The 19,587-nt window shown below is 40.0% G+C and overlaps 1 protein-coding gene across 2 annotated transcripts in view; it reads left to right on the forward strand.

Annotated features, from left to right (window-relative positions):
• Positions 1 to 19,587, forward strand: part of SH3RF2 (SH3 domain containing ring finger 2) — a 138,422-nt gene that overhangs the window by 55,621 nt on the left and 63,214 nt on the right. The window contains exons 3-5 of one of the 2 annotated variants that reach the window (XM_037801742.1): positions 663 to 932; positions 4,211 to 4,306; positions 10,660 to 10,995. In XM_037801742.1, coding sequence (XP_037657670.1) covers positions 663 to 932; positions 4,211 to 4,306; positions 10,660 to 10,995 — 702 coding nt within the window. The remainder of the gene's footprint in view (positions 1 to 662; positions 933 to 4,210; positions 4,307 to 10,659; positions 10,996 to 19,587) is intronic. The other variant, XM_037801743.1, reaches the window with a different exon arrangement.

The following is a 19,587-nucleotide window of genomic DNA, read 5'->3' on the forward strand; positions in this document are numbered from 1 at the left end:
AAAGAGTTATTGACTCACTCAAGTTCCAAAGCTCTGTTCTCTGCATAGTGATTAAGAACAAGGCCTTAGAGTCAGGCAGCCTGAGTTCAGATCCTGTATCTGCTATTTTCCAGCTGTGTCACCTCAGGTCCAACAGGGAATTGGTTGAATGAATTATGAAGCACTCATACATTGGAAAACCCTGCAGTCATTAAAACAATGATGTTGATCTGTATTTAATAACATCAAGAATTACTCATAATATACTGTTAAGTGTAATAAGAGGTTAAGAACAGTTATGTAGATGATGTTTTCATTGCAAAGACTAATGTATACTTTTACCTGGGGAAAATGCTGGTGGATGGTGGAGTGATGCTTTTCTGCTGGCCCCTGGATACCATAAAGAGAACCCAGGGGGTTAGAAAACCACAGAAACACAGCTCCTCCTCAGGAAACCAGTGCGCAGTGGTTAGAGTTACTTACCATTCTATGCCTCAATTACCTCGTTGATAAATGGAGATAATAAGAACATCTCTCTCTAAGGGCTGCATGGATCAAATGACATTGTCCATGTACAACATCTGGCACATTGGAAGTGCTTTGCAATTAGTCATTAATATTATACCTGCTGCCCCTCAAGCCTCTAAGCTAAGTACATATTTTATTGGTCTCGGCCACTACAGGTGCCTCGAGCAAAAGCCTTGTGCAGTTACCGAGGGCAGAATCCTGGTGACCTGAGGTTTAATAAGGGCGATGTCATCCTCCTGCGGAGACAACTTGATGAAAACTGGTACCAGGGGGAGATCAACGGAGTCAGCGGGGTCTTCCCAGCCGGCTTCGTGGAAGTCATCAAGGCACTGCCCCAGCCGCCCCCGCTCTGCCGGGCCCTCTACAACTTCCACCTACGAGACAAGGAGAAGAGTGAGAACCAGGACTGCCTGACCTTTCTCAAGGTAAGGCTCTGGGCAGCCACCAAGGTCACCCAGGGCCACAGAGAGACTATGGCAGAAACTAGGGTTGTTTGTTTAATATTTGTTGATTTTTAAAATTTTTGTATGTCTTATAGATATAAACTACATGGAAGTGAAGTCTCTACAGAAACCTATCGTGATTAGTTAATTTTACGTGCCAACTTGGCTAGGTCTTAGTACTCAGTTATTTAATCAAGCACTATTCTAGATGTCACCATGAAGGTATTTTGTAGGTATGGTTAATATCTATAATCAGTTGACTTTCAGTAAAGAAATTTATCCTCTATAATGTGGGTGGGCCTCATCCAATTAGCTGAAGGTTTAAGAGCAAAAACAGATTTCCTTGGGAAGAAGAAATTCTGCCTCAAGACTGCAACATAAATTCCTGCTTGAGTTTCCAACCTGCCAGCTGCCTTCAAATTTCAGACTCACCACTGCCCCCCTGCCCACAATTGTGTGAGCTGTTTCCTTAAAATAAATTGTGTATGTATAGGATTTATCTCCTATTGTGTGTGTGTGTGTCTCCTATTACTTCTGTCTCTCTGGAGAACCTCAACTGATACACCTACCAAAAAGAGTTTGATGTAAATCCTTAAGCATTTTCTAGGCAATTACAGACATGTCCTTGCACCTTCATTCATTCATTCATTCATTCATTCTACAATCACTTTTGAGCACCCATTCTTTGCAGACCCTGGGGATACAGCACGAATGAGACACAGTCCTTGCCATCATGCAGAGTACTGGGAGAAACAGGTATATATAGAGAAAATTACAAACAGAGCTTAACAACTTGCTGTACAAAACTATAATCTTTCCTCTTTATTATACCTGCATCTCAAAGGATCTTCTTGCTGACCAAGTTATGGTCACCTAATTCCACTAATTCACAACATTCTATTTTGCACTAAACACAGCATTTAAAATACTCCAGATACACATAACATAATAATACCTTCATGCATACATTACCTCTTAAACAATGTATTTTCCAAACTCATTAATTACCTAAGATTCTCCCCACTTTTAATACAATGTTTTTGTGCTATCTGCAAAAAAAGATTTACAAAGATGCTTTTCCAATAGATTTCTCACCTGACGCTCTTTTATTGTTGGATGATTCTTCATCATTTTCAACTAGTGACAGTTCTACCAAAGTCTGGTCTACTTTAAGTGTCTGGATTTATTATTCCTTAAACATTCAAATTATCTCATAGAAACCAAAGTTGGGGTCATTTTCATTCTTTGCTTCTTTTGATGAGTATGTCAAATATAAGTCCAAAAAGTGGCACAGCTACAATGGCTCAGGAAAGGTCTTTTGTTTTGTAAAATGTTTTTATTCTGCCATTATCAGAAATGAGATTCACTTCAGATACCCTTCAAAGCAGATAACCTTACTGTCCTCCACGTTCTGAAATAATAATCTTCATTATTGTCTTGGAATCTCAGTATGAGACTTCAAAAGGAAGGTCATTCCATAGCCCAAATTGCAAAGTTTATACTCAAACTACTGTTGGAAGAAGGTCAGTTCAATTCTACAAATGTTTATTGAGTATTTACTTTGTGCCAGGCCTTGGACACTAAGCTCTGGGACACAGCCAGAGGAAGACATTGCCTGCTTCTCTGTCGCTCTCTGAAAATTTGCCTACTGGGATACTTACTCCATATACTCATTTATTCATTGAGCTCATACAGGTTTCAAGCCAGCCACTGGGAGTAAAGTGATGTCATTGTCCCCACCTTCATGGAGTTGACAGTCTTGTGGGTGAAACAGATATGTAAATCAGAAAATTACAACACCGGAACCAGAGGAGAAGATATGATTCTTTCTAGAGAGCTGTGGAAGGCTGAGATATCACTTGGAAATCTCATTGTCTTTCTAAACTGTGCATGTCCAAATTAAACTCAAGTTCTTTCCTCCCAAAACTGTTCTTTTCCTAGTGTTTCCTATCTCAGTAAATTGTACAATTCATAAATGCATTCATTTGTTCATGCATGCATGCATGCATTCAATAAATATTTATTGGGTGACTACTAAGGGGGAGCCACAGTGTTAGGTGCTGGGGATACAGTTATGAACAAAACAGACAGACACAGTCCCTGTAAACATGAAGGTTATGGTCTAGTGGGATGGACAGACATTAAAGAAATAAAAATCTGTAAATGTGTAATTATAAATCATATTAAGGAGAGATAAAGCTATGAAAAGGTATAATGCAGTAATGAATTAGGATTTGGATTACTCAGGGGCATGGCTTAGAGGGTCAGGGAGACCTCTATGATCAAGTGGCGTTTATACTAAGCCTCAGTGAGTATACAGGTTTAGATTGATGGGCATGTATGGATGTAGGAAAGTGTTCTTGATATGGTATTAAGTAAAAAATAAGTGTGTCCTGTATGATTTCATTTGTATGAAGTACAAAAATAGACAGAATGAATCTGTAGTGCTAGAAGTTAGAGTCTGTCTTGCTAGGTGATGGAATAAGATACAAAGGAACCTTCTGGGGTGCTGGAAATGTTCCATATCTTAATAAGGGTTGTGGGTTCATGGACATATTCAAATATAAAAATTCATAGAGCTGAACATAGAAGATTTACACACTTTTTTGTATGTATACATTTATGTTTTTTAAAAGTTTTCTTAAAAATCAGTGTGTTTGTATGTATGTATGTATATTTTATCTTCATAGAGAAGAATCTGAGAAAAAAATGTGCCAGGTTAACAGTGGTTATATGTACATTGTGGTGGTTTTTTTTTCTTTGCTTTGCTAATTTGTATTTTCAAATGTTTCTACAATCTGCATATAACCTTTTGTACCAAGAAAAATTTGAATAAAATCCACTTTGCTATTCAATACATAAAAAATTGAATAGGTTCTTAAAATCTTCAAAATTAGAATGAAATTCACTCTTCCTTTTGATAAGCTAAAGTCTGTCTCCCTGTGGCTTCCAGTTGGATTTTTCTATCAGACTAACTTAAATGAAAAGCCCTGATTGGAAATTAGAAACATATCCAAGTTATCCTTTTGGAGTCCACTGATCCTCCAAATTATTTCTACTCCCCTTCAGGTCATGGAGATCCAAATGCCCTTCTTTCCCAACAAAGATCATTTTAGCAGGAAGATGTAGTAAATAAATTGTGAAAGAGCCAGGTTCCTGGCTCCTTATACCTTCTGAGCCTCCAAGCGGACTTCCATTGAACATCTTCACCATCTGACAACTGAGAGGAAACACTGACCACAAAACTTTCTCTCTTTCAGGATGATATCATCACTGTGATCAGCCGAGTGGATGAGAACTGGGCAGAAGGCAAGTTAGGAGATAAAGTAGGCATCTTCCCTATCGTGTTTGTGGAGGTACGTGAATATCAAGACCATCTCTTGATTAAAGCTTACTTGGAAATATGCACATGCCACGGTGATGCCCAAGAACAATGCCTAATCGATAGAATGCTTATTTCAGACCAAAAGTCTCTAAAGAAAAGATACCAAAAGAATTTTTAAAGATAATACCTAATTTTTACAAAAGTATAGAGAAATGAGCCTTTTCCATTCTGATGATGGGAGTGAAAGTTAGCATAATCTCTCAGATCCAAATTCCAATAAATTCACATCAAGAACCTTAAAAATATACGTCTCCTTTGAGTAAGAAATTTCACATCTGAGTGTTTATTGTAAGGAAATATTTAGACAAATGTACAAAGATATGTAAAAAAAAAGTTCACTATAGCATTGTCAATATTGTTGAAAAACCAGAAATAACCTAAATATCCAACAATAAGGATTTAGTTTAAAAAATTATGATGATAGAAGACTATATACCCTCTAAAAATAACATTGAAGAATAATATTTAGTATCATGGAGTTTTTTTTATATTATGGGAAGTTTATGATTTATCTTAAGTAAAAAAAATTTGGACTATATGATTCTGGTTTTATAAATATATATGGGCATGGATACATATGCATAAAGGACTAGAAAGGTATGCACTAAAATATTAACAGTAGTGATTGCTAGATGTTAAGAGTCTAGATAATTTTCATTTTGAAATTTATGAGCATAAATTACCTTTATTTAAAAAAGAAAAGGTGTTTTTAAAAACAAAAGAAAGAAAACCTGCTAGGCTAGCTGCCTATTTCTCCAGTATAATAATATAACCTGTGGTCCCTAACCTCTCTAGCCATGAGCCTCACCCCAGCTTGGAACAAGTCATTAAAAATTTAAAAACAAGTCATTGTTTAACTGCATTTACTGCATACTTACCAGGCATGAAGGATTAAAATGAGTGTTTTATATTATGGAGAGTGGAGAGCTATGAAAGAAGTAAAAGGCATGTAGAGCAAAGGCATAATAGGGGAGAAGGAGCAAATTCATCCATTCATAAGAGCCAAGGCAGGCTCTGAAATGAATAGTGTGCCTGAGCACTGTCCAGCTCCCAAGATTTTCTATGCTCCCTCTGCTCAATCAGCACTGAAGGAATGAAAAATGAAAGGGAGGGGTGGAGGAAGAGTCTAGAAAGTTTTGTCTTCTTCCCCTGTCTCTATTAAGTGATATTTGCATTCATAATCCAGTGCATTTTCTCTTGCTGGGGCCCCTACTAGGTAAAACCTTCCTAATTCCTAATTCCCTTTACCTATTCAAACATCATTCATTCAACAAAGCTAAGCTAGAGACCCACTTTCTCCATAAAATTTCAGCAACTAAGTTGTACACTCAGTGACCTTTTTCCTTTCTGAACACCTGATGTATGTGTTCCTTGCACTGACAGACTAGCTTAATGTAGAACAGGTACTCCATAAAAAATTAGTTTAACATGTGAATGAAGGAAAAAGTATTTTGGAGGGACTCAGACTAACCAGGAAAATTTTAGAGAACTAACCATTCAGTGTGACACTGTACTAAACCTATATTCAATCATTCAACTAATTTTTCATTGAGTGCCTGCTATGTCAGCCTATGACAGATATGGGTCCTAGTCTTAGGGACTGTAAAGTCAGACATCAGTCAAGTAATTAGGAGTGTTATGAGTGATGCAAAGAGTGAAGTAGAGGAACTATTAGGGGATATGCTGCACAACTTAACCTGGGTTAGGGGATCAGCAAAGGCAACTTAAACAAAGATCTCACAGATGGTTAAGGGTTAGCTAACTAAGCATAGAGGGAAGAGTGTTTAGGGACAAGAGACAGAATGTGCAAAAGTCCTGTAGTTTGAGGAAGTGTGGTGTACTCAAGAGACTGAAAGAATACCAGAGCTGGAGCTTAGAGAGTTAGAGAGTCACACACACACACACACACACACACACACACACACACACACACACAAAAGAAGAAGAAGAAGAAGAAGAAGAAGAAGAAGAAGAAGAAGAAGAAGAAGAAGAAGAAGAAGAAGAAGAAGCTGGAAAGTTGATGAGAGGTAGACCACAGAGGGCTTTGGAAATCATCAGTTTTAGTCAGGATGGGCTAGGTTGTGCTGTAGTAATAAGCAGCCCCAACTCACAGTAGCTTAACGCAGAAAAAGCTATTTCTCACCTGCATTACATGTTCAGCACAGGGTGAGGACAGACTCTGTTCACACAGTCACTTGGGAACCCAGACTAAGAAAGTTGTTCCATTTTATAGCTGCACCCTCTGGAACACTTGGACTTCTCACTTTCCATGGCAGGGGAAGAGTAAGGGAAAGTAAGATGTATATCGGCAATTAAATTCCCCAGCTCAGAAGTGACACGTGTCATTCCCACTCACAGTCCATGAACCTGAACCAGTGATATAGCCGCACCTGGCTTCCAGTCAGCTGAGAAGTATAGGGGAGCACGTGAAATATGTGGTGAGCATTGTTTCTGCTATATTGTAAGAAGTTTGGACCTTATTGAAAGGTCAAAAGAAGCTATCGAAAGGTTTTAAGTGAACTAGTGATTCACTTGGGTTTCTTAAAGAATGCTCTGGCTGTAGTGGGAAGAAAAATTTGAGGAGAGGGAAGAAGGTTAAAAACAAACAGACCAGTTAGGAGGTTACCCCATGGCTCAGTCAGGAGTTGATTATGGCTTGAAAATAAATGCATAGAGCCAAGGACATTTCAGAAGGTAGAATCCATATGATTTGGGATTGACAGCAGTGGGGGATATGGGAGAGGAAGAGGTCAAAGAGTGTACCCCAGCTCTCTGACCTGAGTGCCTGGGTGAGGGGTCGAACCATTTTTTGGATCAAGGAACCTTTGCTAAGGAGGAACAACTATGGTGATTGGAAGATGATGGTATGATGGTTAACTCCCCAAGGGTAGGGATAGGTTGCAACTAGTACCTGGTTGAATACATAGGAGCTGCTTAACAAATTCTTGGCAAATTATACTTGTATGATACCCTGCATTATTTCAAGAAACTTCTTCATAGCTCTGGGAAAGAAGGCACTGCCGATTGCATTATCATTTCTGAAATCCTGTTTTCCAAAACTTCTACAATTAAAGATTATTCAATTGGATATTCTCTCTACGAATTCACCTCGTAAATTAATGATTACAAGAACTCTCAAGATTATCATCAAACTAGCCATTGCTGCATTTGTTCTCCTAATTGCAAGGAAGGGAAAAAGATAATCAGGTGGTTGCTACAATCTGGGAACCTGGTTTTCAAAATTACTTGAAGTCTAAATGGAGCTTTTTAAAGCAGTACTTTAAACGTGACTCCAGTCATTTCATTAAGACTAGCACTTGCTGAGAACTCTTTAAATAAAATTTGAATTACCCATGCCATGCAAAGCAATTGAAAGGAAAGAAAGCTTTCTTATGAGAGTGACACGTTATTTTGGCATAAACAGGATTTTTCTTGTTAATGTATCATTTGATTTATTGAATTGCACCTGGATAAAAGGTGGCAAAGCAAACACTGAGCTTAAGCCCATTCTTGTCAGACTTCTCCAGTGGGGCCTGCCTGGGTTATATGACTCTTGCTCAGCGCAGTGAACCTCAAAGATATTGTTTCACCTGAGTGGTTGCAAATCTAAGAGATCTGCAGTCCTTCCCCAGCGGAACTATTAATCACATTAACAGAGGACAGGGTGGATGCAGAGTCACAAAGGGCCCTTTGGCAATGCTTGTGATGGAAAAGGTAAGGGTGGGGCTCACCTGGGGCAGGACAATTAAGTCTAGGCTGAAAAAAAAATTATTTCATTGTAGCTGTGAATGACAATAAAAAATTTTACTTCTTCAACTCAAAGGGTGTGTATTGTCCTCTTACTGTGAAAAATGGAGTGATAAATGCTCTGGGGAATAAAAAATATTGTCCCTAATCCAGGCTTCTGTCAGAGCTTGCCTGGACAATTTCAATAGCCTCCTAATTGGTCTCTTTACTTCTGTTCCAGCACTACTGAAACAGCAAGAATGAGACTTTTATTTATTTATTTTTACATTTTTAAATGTATTTGCAGTGAAACTTACTTTTTTGGTGTCCAGTCCTATGACTTTTGATAAATGCATCCAGTTGTATAACCACCACAATCATGCTATAGATTAATTCCAATGCCCTCCAAAAATTCCCTTGTGCTGCCCCTTTGTAGTTACCTCCTTCCCCCATCCCCAGCCGTTGACGAGCCTGATCTATTTTCTTCTCTTATGTATGTCTTTTCTAGAGTGTTGTATAAATGGAGTAGCCTTTTGAGTATAAACGGAGTAGGTAGTCTCCTGAGTCTGGCTTCTTTTGCTTATCATAAAGCATTTGATATTCATCCAACTGTTGCATGTATCAGTAGTTCATTCTTTTTCATTGCTGGGTAGTATTCCATCGTATGGATTTAACAGAATTTATCCATTCATCAGTTGAAAGACATTGGGTTGTATCCAGTAGTTAGTAATTATAAATAAAGAGTCAAAATTAAACACTTGCCTACAGATTTTTGAGTGAACATAAGTTTTCCTTTCTCCTTAATAGGAGTGGGATTGCTGGGTCAGATGCTGAAGTATGTTTCACCTTGTAAGAAACTGCCAAACTGTAGAACGAGCTTTTAAAAGCATAAATCAGATCACGTCACTCCTCTGCCTAACTCTTGCCAAGGGCTTCTCAATACATGTAGAGTAAAATTGAAGTCTCTCAGTCCCAGACCCTTCATGATCTGGCCCAGCTTTTCTCTCTGCCTCCTCCCTTCCCGTCTGCTCCTCACCTGCTCCATTCCAGCCTTCTCTCTGCTTCTTTCTTCTGTCTTTTTCTGAAACAGACTGAGCTCTTTCCCTCTTTAGGACTTTTCTACTGCCTTACAATCGTTCTGCCTGGATGTTCTTATCCCCACCTTCACATAGCTGCCTCCTTCTTGCCATCTGTGTCTTAGCTTAAATGTCACCTTCTCAGTGGGTCTTCCTTGACCCCCAATCTAAAGTAGCCCCCTCCTCCGGTTACTTTCTTTCATGCCATAGCACCTATTACTATCTGATATTTTCTTGCTGATTTACTATTTACTTGCTGGTTCTGCCATTTATCAGTCACTCCCTCTGGGCCTCAGCTTTCTTACCTTTAAAGTGGAGATAATGCTCTCCCCAACTTGACAATAATTCCACAATAATAGCTTCTTGCAGCAGGAATCACACCCTCCTTAAAGGTTTCTATCTCAGTTATTTTAATCCTCTTCACATTGTCATTAAAAAGCTCTTAAATGGACAAATTTCCCCTTTACCTCTATAGTTGAATCTCTAAATTAGAGTGAGGCATGGATTTAGAGAGTAACTGGTGGCTATTACAATAATGGAAACTTAAGCCATCATCCCAGAATGGTTTATTCATACAAACTTCTGTTCTACCAGCCTGTTTAAGATTTCTGAAGGAAATGAACTCACAGGGGGCCTAGGTGGATAGGTTTCTCAAAAGATCTTTGTTGTGGGAATTTACTGATACAGCAGGGCAAGCAAACACATACGCATACATGCAGCAGTGTACTGGAGCTGGATGGAGCTGGATCCCAAGGGTTGATTGCTACATTTTCAGGAATTTTGCCAGCCAGGTGTTAAAACATTGGTAGCTTGAAATTGGCCACCATGGTGGGAGTATTGACACCACAGAAATGGGTAAATTAAAAATCAGGGCTTTTTTGGCTAGTGTGTTTGTTTTTTGGCCAAATTGCTAGCATTCCTCCAAGACATATAAAACAAGGGAGAAGTGTGATGAGCTGAAAATTTTCAAAAGGAAGAAGTAGTAAAGGATGGTCTTAGCATAAAGATTCACGGCTCAAAATGTGATTCCACAGACACTCATTAAGCATCCACTCTGGGGTAGAGCAGAGAATAACGTGTGTAAGGAACCTGCCCTCGGGGTGTTAGCAGTCCAGTAGTGGGAAGGCAAGTAAATGAGTACACTCTGGAATGAGAAAATTCAATGATGACAGTGACAGAGGGCTCAGTTTGGAGGACCAGGGGATGGCTAAAGAAACAGTGGAGGTGCCCACTAGGTGAAAGGGCTGGAGATGTGGGGAGAAGTGGGTAAGGGAAGACTATCGCAGCTGATTTTTAACCCCTTTGAATCACAGTTAAAAAGATTAACAGTCGTACCTATTTTGCAGGAGAGTTGTGAGAATGTGTTGATATAGCGAAGTGCCTGGGACATACTGATAAAAGACAGAAGCTGTCAAGGAGTGGATGATTGAGGAGGTGGCATCTGAACCAGCTTCAGAGTAGGATTTAGCTACTCTCATTACAACAGGAAGACTGACTACTCCTGGGACCTTTTGTCTTTCAGCCAAACCTCACTGCAAGACACCTCCTAGAGAAGAACAAAGGCTGTCAGTCATCCCGCGCAAAAAGTCTCTCCCTGGGGTCCTCTTTCTCCAGAGGCAAAGCAACCAACTCGCCCACCCTCCGTAGAGGCCCAGGGTCCAGGAGGAAGGGGCCCGGGCAGTTCTCCATCACAACAGCTTTGAATAACCTCAACAGGATGGTCCATTCCCCATCAGGTCGCCATATGGTGGAGATCAGCACCCCCGTGCTTATCAGCTCCAGCAACCCCTCTGTGATCACCCAGCATGTGGAGAAGCACGTGGAGAAAGCAGACGCTCCTCCCAGCTCCATGGGGCAGGTAGGCAACAAACCCCTGGGATAAGGACACCTTGGAATTTTGGCAGGTGATCTGCACCATGTCACAAGCAATATTTCAAGTTTAGCAACTGCTTAGTACCCATGGTGTATTAATAATAATTATTGTCATGTGTATTAGGTACCAGAGCTATATATACATGATCTCATTTTATCCTTGAAATAGCCTGTAAGTTAGGTATTATTATTGTTATCTCCATTTTACAAACAAGGAAACTGAAGCTTAGAGGGATTGAGCAACTTGCAAAAATTCTCACAGATACTATGCTTTTCCTGGTTAAGGGCCGTGCATGTTTCCTGCCCCCCGAGAGGCTTCCCCTCATCGTGGCACCCATTTTCCAGCGAAGGTTTTGAAACCACAATTTGGAATTCGCTAAACATCTACCATCCTCTGGCAATATGTTATGTTTCCAGAACTGGCCTCATAATTTATGAGTCCAGCGCAAAATGAAAATGCAGAAAACAATCTTTCAAAAATTATTAAGAATTTCAAGATGGCAACATAAGAGCATCAAACCAAGTATGGGCCCCTTTGAAGCATGTGTCCTTGTACAGCTGCATGGGTCACACACCCATGAAGCTGGTCCTGGGTGTTTTCATAAGAAGAATTTATTAAGGCAATATATAGAGAGTGCTTAGCATGGTGCCTGGCACACACTAAGTACCCAGTAAGCATTAGCTCTTTAAACTGTTGCTACCATTAACCATGGTTATTGAGTTGCTCACTGAAGGGAGATAAGCCAAGGGCTGGGCGTGGCAACCAAGTAACTGAAGTGCTTCTAATAGCATATTGCCATTTAGGTTGAAGGGTACATTGAAAGAGGAAGGAGTGGAGGTATGAGGCAAACTAATTAAGAACTGCACATTGGGTGTTTAGCTGACAACATGCTTTGGAACCATACAAGTGGCAACTTGAAAGGATGAACCTCAACTTGTAATGATGTATTTTTTTTAAGAAGCTGTAAATCTTGTTTTTAAACATGAATCTCTACCTTGGGATTAAACAGCTTAATTGGACTCTAATCCCTTTTTAACAAGACAAGGAAGAGGAGAAAGTCAAGGGCTCCTCAAAAACCTTTGTGCTGATCTGGAAGGAAAACAATCACCTCCTACAATGCTTTATATCTTATACCACTGTCTGGATCTTTAAGAGGCTAGCTTCTCGTCATTCAGCCCTCCCACACACACACACCAGCACTATACACACACGCTTAGCATACACAAATGCACTTTCTCCCCCATATACACTCTCCTTGCATAAAAAGCCCTAAAACTTCCTTCTTACACACATAATGTAGAGCTTTTTACAAATACACACATACTTTGTGCCCAAAGTCCTCTTTCTGCCACACATACACACACACACATGCACACTAAAGTGAGGGGTCTGGTGACGCAAAATTAAACCAAAGACTAACCGAACTTTTCTGAAGCCGTCTTTATGTAGAGACATAGATATATAAAGTCCAGCCCAGGCTCACTGGAAATAAGCTAGCTCACTCAGCTGTAAATGGGCTTCTTGAAAGATTTAGCCTAGAATCACTCCCCATGTGCCTTTTTAATTCTTCTTCCTGGTCATTTACGTCATTTACAGAGAGACTGGAATAGAGTGGAAAAAAACCCAGTAGGATTCAAACAAATAACATTCCTTCCAAGTTTTCAAAAATGGCGAGAATACCAAAGTATAGCATACATACATCCCATTCCCAGAGAACCATGCCCAGTGTTGATAGATAGCTTTTTCTCTATTCAGATGGCTGTGGATTTTAAGTATTTCTAGATTTGCCCAGGTATAGTCAAAATATACTCTTAAAATGCTCTACTTACAAAGCATTGTGTCAAGATCAGTGGAAAGTTTAGCAAATGACAAGTTCTCCTGTTTCCTTTTTCTCACATCCTTAAGCACTGTGTTGAGTCTAGCTGATAAAGCTCCCCCTTCCTTCCCTGCTCCAGCACCCACCACAGTATCCAAGCCAATAAATATTGGTGAACTGAATCATTCGACACATAGGCCACAGAGTCTAGATTCTAGGATGCCTCTTCTTTAGGGACATAAACACTGGCAAATGGCAACGTTCATTCAGTATTTTAGCAAATACTTGAGAGCTTACTCTGTCAGGTGTGTTCTAGGTGTTGAGAAACTGGTGAAGAATAAGACAAACAAAACTCAGTTCTCCTTTACCTTGCAGACTAGTGGGAAGGAAACGGTCAGTAATCAGATATGTAAAAAAAGAATATAATCAGTTAATGATGAAAGTTAGGAAGAAAAGAACCTGGGAAGCTATTCTAGATTGGGCAGTCACTGAAGAGGTGACTTTAGGCTGAGTCCTGAAAGACGAGAAGGAATTATCATAGAAAGATCTTGGAAAAGATCATTCTAGACAGCAGAAACAGCCTGTGCAAAAGCCTAATGACAGAAATGAGCTCATTCAAGAAACAATAAGTCAGTACAGCTAGAGCACAGTGAGCAAGGAGCAGAGTGGCAAGAGATGGGGATGAAAAGGTAGGCAGCACCTTTTAGACTAGAGAAAGAAGTTTGAATTTTATTGTAAATGCAATGAGAAACCAATAGAGGGGTGCAGACAGAAAGATGACGTGATGTGGTTTACTTATAAAAGTTTGGTGTGGCCACTGTATGGAGAAGATTTATACTGAGGTTAGAGAGGAAGCCAAAAGACCAGTTACAAGGCAAATAGGAGGAGTCCAGGCAAAAAATATTGGTGACTTGGACTACAAGGTGATAGAGGCAGAAACAGAGATACCAATTAGAGATTCAGGATATATTTCAAATACAGAGTCAACAAAAATTTTTAGCAGATTGAATGTCATCACAAAGGGAAGAAAGAAATCAAGACTTTTGACTTGAACATCAGGGTAGTTGTTGGTGCCATATTTTAGAACAGGAAGACTGAAGGGGGAATAATTTCCTACTGAAAGATCACAGACCAACCTAAGTTTTTCAACCAATAAACGTCTGTTGAGTGTGTGCAATGGGAACGCCACACAGGCCATTGTGGGTGCTACCAAAGCATCAAGAATGAAATTAATAATTTCAACCCCTTATTGAAACTTATGTGAGATAGATAGATGATAGATAGGTAGATAGATATATAGATAGATAGATAGATAGATAGATAGATAGATAGATAGATAGATAGATGCTAGGGTCAGGATGATATCCTCTGATAGCAAAGCCTTCTTTTTCTGTCAGTCTCCTGACCTCTGCCACCCATCTTTAGAATATGGAGAGAGCCTTTGTAGGGGAGGCATTATCACCATTTTATAATGAAGTAACCAACTAGTAATTAGTAAACAGTGAGAATCTGGAATGACCCTAGAACTACACAAGCTCTTGGCACTATGCCATGCTGCCAACAAAGAGCACATCAATATTGCTATGTCTAGGTAGCTTATCATGGATATCTGCAGCCTCCCTTTTCTTAAATGTCTTCACTTCACTCCCTTCAGACTCCAAGACCTTCCAGCATACTCTTCTCCACCAGTCCCTCAGTAAAGAATTTGCCCTAAGGTTTCTGTACTTGAAAGTGGCTTTCATTTACTATCTTTTTGTTTCTTTGTGAACTACCAACTGACTCCAAGAATTGTGTATGGTATTGAAAGTACCAAGAATAAGATCGTGCATTCCCTTGAAGAACTCACAGTTTAGCAAGGATACAAAAGAAAAAGATTCACTATAGTGGAGTGAGGGCTTCCTAATGTAGGACAAGGTCCCTGGTGGCACCCCTGATGCCTTAAGAGAGAATTAAAACTTAATAACACTGAACTGTAAACTGAGAAAGTCATTCCCTTTCCAAATTTCCCCAACCCCCCTGATAACATCAAGAAGGCCCCAGTTTGGTGCTGGTCTGTCCCTGTCTTGAAGAAGCCTCTAACCCTTGCTAATCTCCCTCTGGGAGGAAGAGAGAACAAGGAGTCAGGCACAGAGTTTTGGGAAAGCTGTTGCCTGCCTCTGGCTTGAGTGACGCTGTGTGTTTTCATTAAGTTTTTTGGTGTGGACACTTTCCAAATATTATCAAGTGATACCAGTTTTTGTTCACAGAAATGAACAAAAAATTTTAAGTACTTCATTTACATTTTACAGATTTTTTTTAATTTAAAGGACAGTAATTTTAAGAGGTACAATACATGGATAATGGCAACAACTGTGAAGATGGGTTGCAATGAAGTTCGGAAAACATTGATCTAGTATAATACATAACCTAGATAAAGTGCTAAGGAAGAAGAGAAGAGGGCAATTTATTCATTTCAGTCCTGTGTTTCCTGGGAGAGGAATATTTGAATATTAAGTTCTTTTTGTAAAACTATGAAGTAAAAAGCCCAGGAAAATTCTTTCAGGAAAGAGCCTCTTTAAAGCATGTCCAGGCTTTACCAACTAAACAGAGGCGGGTTGGGAGAGTGAGAAGTCAGTTTTGTGTGAAAACACCTCCGAAATCACCCCAGTTAAATAGCCTGGTCCTCCCCCTATAGTAAGAACCAATCTTGGATTGTCCTTTAAGTTGTAAACAAGGAAAAGAAAAGCTGGAATGGGGAATTGTTTCCCCATTGTTATTGTGTCTTCCCACCTGTGAGACACTGCCTGACATATCTGGGTAGAGCATCAAGAAAGGGACTCAAAGGTGAATTGCAAGTATGGAATAAAGACAACTTACTTAAACAATGTAGGATTCGACCTGAAGAGGCTTATTGGGTTCTATGTGAAACTCCAGTGGAGGAGGTTAAGTAGGTGGATTGGAACCAACACAGCAGGCCCTTGGGAGATTCCTGGAGATTATGTGTAGGTCCATGCTGAGAAGGGATGCCTTAGAAGGAGAAAGAAAGTTAATTGCATGGGACATGAGTTAGAAAGAAATCCTTCAGCTATACCACTTAAGTGAAAGTTACAATTGCAAGGCCTGTCCTAGCAATTCTAAAATAGACTTGGTTCTGGAAGTTTGCTCCCTATCTCCCATAGTACAGAATAAAGGGGTGTTTTTGTTTTCTGTGACAGTAGGATTCCTAAGAGGTTCTGTTCCCGCATATACCCCATGGGAACTCAGCCTTTTGTCCTCCCCTTCCCCCCATCTCCCACCAATTCGTCCACACCCCCTCCTTCACTCTGCCCCTCCTCCTGTTCCAGGAGAGTGGAGCTGCTACACAACCAGAAACCAGATCTACATTCAAGAGGTCTCTCCCTCACCTCCTACATCCTGTTCATCAGCAAGTTCATTTTGCCACCAATTATTTCTTGCTTCTGTCCATCTCATCCCACCACCTTCACTGCGGTTCTCTTCTCTTGCCTACACTATAGCTTCAGTCTCCTCACTGGTCCCAGGATCCAGGCTCAATCTCGGCACCTCCTCCCTCCCCCTATCTGTTCTACTCATGGGCTCCATAGCAGTCTCTTGAAAAGCCAAATCCATTCAGCCACTTCTCTCCCCCAAACTACCAGTGGTTCCCTACAGCCCTCAGGAACAGTAATGCCTGCTGCTTATTGAGTGGCGACTAAAAGCCAGGCACTATGATAGATGCTTTTCAGATGTTATCACTGTCCTCACAACTGTTCAGAGTAGGCGTCAGTCTGCCCACTGTACAACAGGAAAACTTAGGGACAGAAACATTAAGTAACTTGCCCAAGGTCTCACAGTTAAAAACATCCAGGATTTGAGGGCAGGCCTGTGTTCTTTCCCCTAAATGAGTTCTTGGTATGGCATTCTAGACCCTCTATCCTCTGGCTCTAGTGAACCTTCTAGCACCTCCAACTCTAGACACACACACACACACTCATACACCAGTCACAATGATCTACTCAACCTTCATGAGCACAGTACATCCTAGGCCACCTCTTTGCTTTTTGCCCTTGTGCCCAGCACAGTGCCTGCATTATTCTGGGCAATGAACAAATGTTAGCTGAATAAATAAATGCTGTTTTTCCTGGAATTTAAGTTTGGTGCATCCATCCATTGCAGTCAGATCCATACCCCAAGACCCTGTATGAAAACTATTTCTTCAAGAAGCTCTTGCCAGCCCTCCCTTGCAGAATTAACATCTCCCCGTGTTCATAGCCAACTGTTTACCCTTGTATTTTAACACATTCTTCTTTGTACTATAAATATCACATTTATATCTTATCACCATGCTCACTAGATTGAAAACTTCTTAAGGGCAGGGATGGTATTTTATTCATTTATGTTGCTGTTAACTTTCAGAAGCCACAAGGAAGATTTCTAATAACATGTATTACCACAAGAATCAGAAACAAAGACAGATGCCTTTGATTTATGTAAATAACCACAAATCCCTTTCCCTTCTTCTGATCATTCAGAAAACAAAAAAGATAAGAGGGAGAGGAAAAAAAGCAAGTCACTTACGTCAGTATAGGGGTTAAGATTCCCTCCCTCACCCCTCCTCTAACCCATCCCAGGATGGTCATGACAAGTCCAAGCTTCTTTCCTGAGTTCCTGGGAAGATAAGCTGTCAGGCACCTTGGGGAATTCTGAGACCTGTAAAGCTGGCTCTCCTTTTTACATCATATTTGGAATACTCTGAATAAATCAATCTTCAGGAACTTGAATTATCAATTCAGATCCTCTCCCAGGATGTGTCTTTGTCCCTCATCTTTCATAGGGGTTTCCCAAGCCAACTTTATAGGATTCAGGGCTCCCTGCCATAAGACATGGTTTTACTTAGTATTAAGATATCTATTTTTCCTTTGAACTACCTCTCAGTGCCCAATTTATGTTAAAGATTTTTAGTTAATTCTCCTTCTGAAGTAACTTACAGAGATAAATTAATCCTCTGCTTATATTATTTTATTTGTACCTCCCAATATAAGTTTCTTTCAACTTTACAGTTTCCACTCAACAAATCCATACTCAGAAATGATGTTGTCAGAGCACTCTACACTGACTGGAGTAATCCCAAAGAGTTGGGGGTGCAAATACAAGGAGACCCCAGTAAGTGGATGCCTGTCCCCTCAAACTGTTCTGTTCCACATCATCCTTATCTGCTACAAATGCCTTCTCTAGGGCCTAAAATGTGCTTGAAATATGTTCAGATTTCAAGAGTATACGCCCAGGGTGGAGGCAGCTCCCTAAACTGTTCATATCAATTGTCAGCAATGCCTTAGCAGGGGTTCACTGGCCGGAATCTGAAAGCAATGAGGGACACAGGCTAGGAGGGGAGGGCCACTGCCTCCGTCTGTTCTGCCAGAGCAGCCCCTGGGTAAAGGCCCACCGTGAGCCATCCACAGAAGCGCGCTGTTCAGGAGAAACCACTCCAGCCTCAGACCCAGACTCTTCCCCTTTCTAGGGTGGGTCTCTGGATGAGTCAGCAGCCACTCCGAGCTTCAGTTTCCCATCAAAAAACAGAAATAACCCTCATCTCACAGGGTTGTTGGTAAAATCAAAAGAAGTAAAGTGGATGCAAAGTACGAAGCTATACTTTCATAATCATCACCATCATCATCATCATCATGTAAAATTTTAGCAATTAAAATTTCTTAGTAGTACAGTTGCTATGTTGCTCTTCAGTAGCAAATCCTGTACATTTTTTGAACTTCTTATAATGGAAAGTTTCAAACATATGTAAAAGTTGAAAGAATAATACAATGAACCTTCAAGTACCCATCACCCAGTCTCAGCATTTATCAACTTGTGGGCCAGTTTTATTTCAGGTATATTCCCACCCATTAATCCATTCCCCAATTGGATTATTTTAAAGCAAAGCCCAGTCATCATATCATTTCATCCATAAACATTGCAGTAAGTGTCTCGCAAAAGATATTTCTAACATACCATTATCATACCTAAAAAATGAACAATGCTTTCTTAAAAACATTAAATATGCTCAAATTTCTGTATTTGCCTCATAAGTGTTTTTGTAATTCACTTGTTCAAATGGGACCCAAATAAGGTACACACCTTGCATTGGGTTGATATGTCTCTTAAGTGTCTTTTATTCTACAGATTTCCTCTCCTTTTTGCCCTTGCTATGTATATGTTAAAGAAACTAAGTTATTTGTCCTGTCGAATTTTCCACATTCTGGATATTGCTGAATGTGGTTGTGGTTGCATTTTTGCAGGATTGTTTAATGTGTTCCTTTCTCTCCTGTACTTTCTGTAAACTGATAGATCTAAAGGCTTGGTCAGTTTCATGATCATGATTTTTGGGCAAAAATGCTTAATAGGTGGTACTAAGTACTTTTTTTTTTAAGTGTACAGTTCAATGTCTTCTATTATATTCACATGGTTGTACAACCATCACCATGTTTTAGAACATTTTCATTTCCCAAAAAGAAACCCCATACTCCATATTCACACCACCACTACCACCCAAACATCTATGTCTATCCCCCACCAGCCCTAATCTACTTTGTTTCTATAGATTTGCCTATTCTGGACATTTCATATTAATGGAATCATACAATATGTGGTCCTGTCACTTAGCATAATGTGTTCAAGGTTCATCTGTATTGTAGCATGTATCAGTACTTCATTCCTTTTTATGACTAACTAGTATTCCATTTTATAAATACCCCACATTTGTTTATCCACTGACAAGAAGTGAGTTGTTTCCA

This window comes from Choloepus didactylus, chromosome 13 (genome assembly GCF_015220235.1).
Source record: "Choloepus didactylus isolate mChoDid1 chromosome 13, mChoDid1.pri, whole genome shotgun sequence".
In the NCBI taxonomy this organism is placed as follows: Eukaryota; Metazoa; Chordata; class Mammalia; order Pilosa; family Megalonychidae; genus Choloepus; species Choloepus didactylus.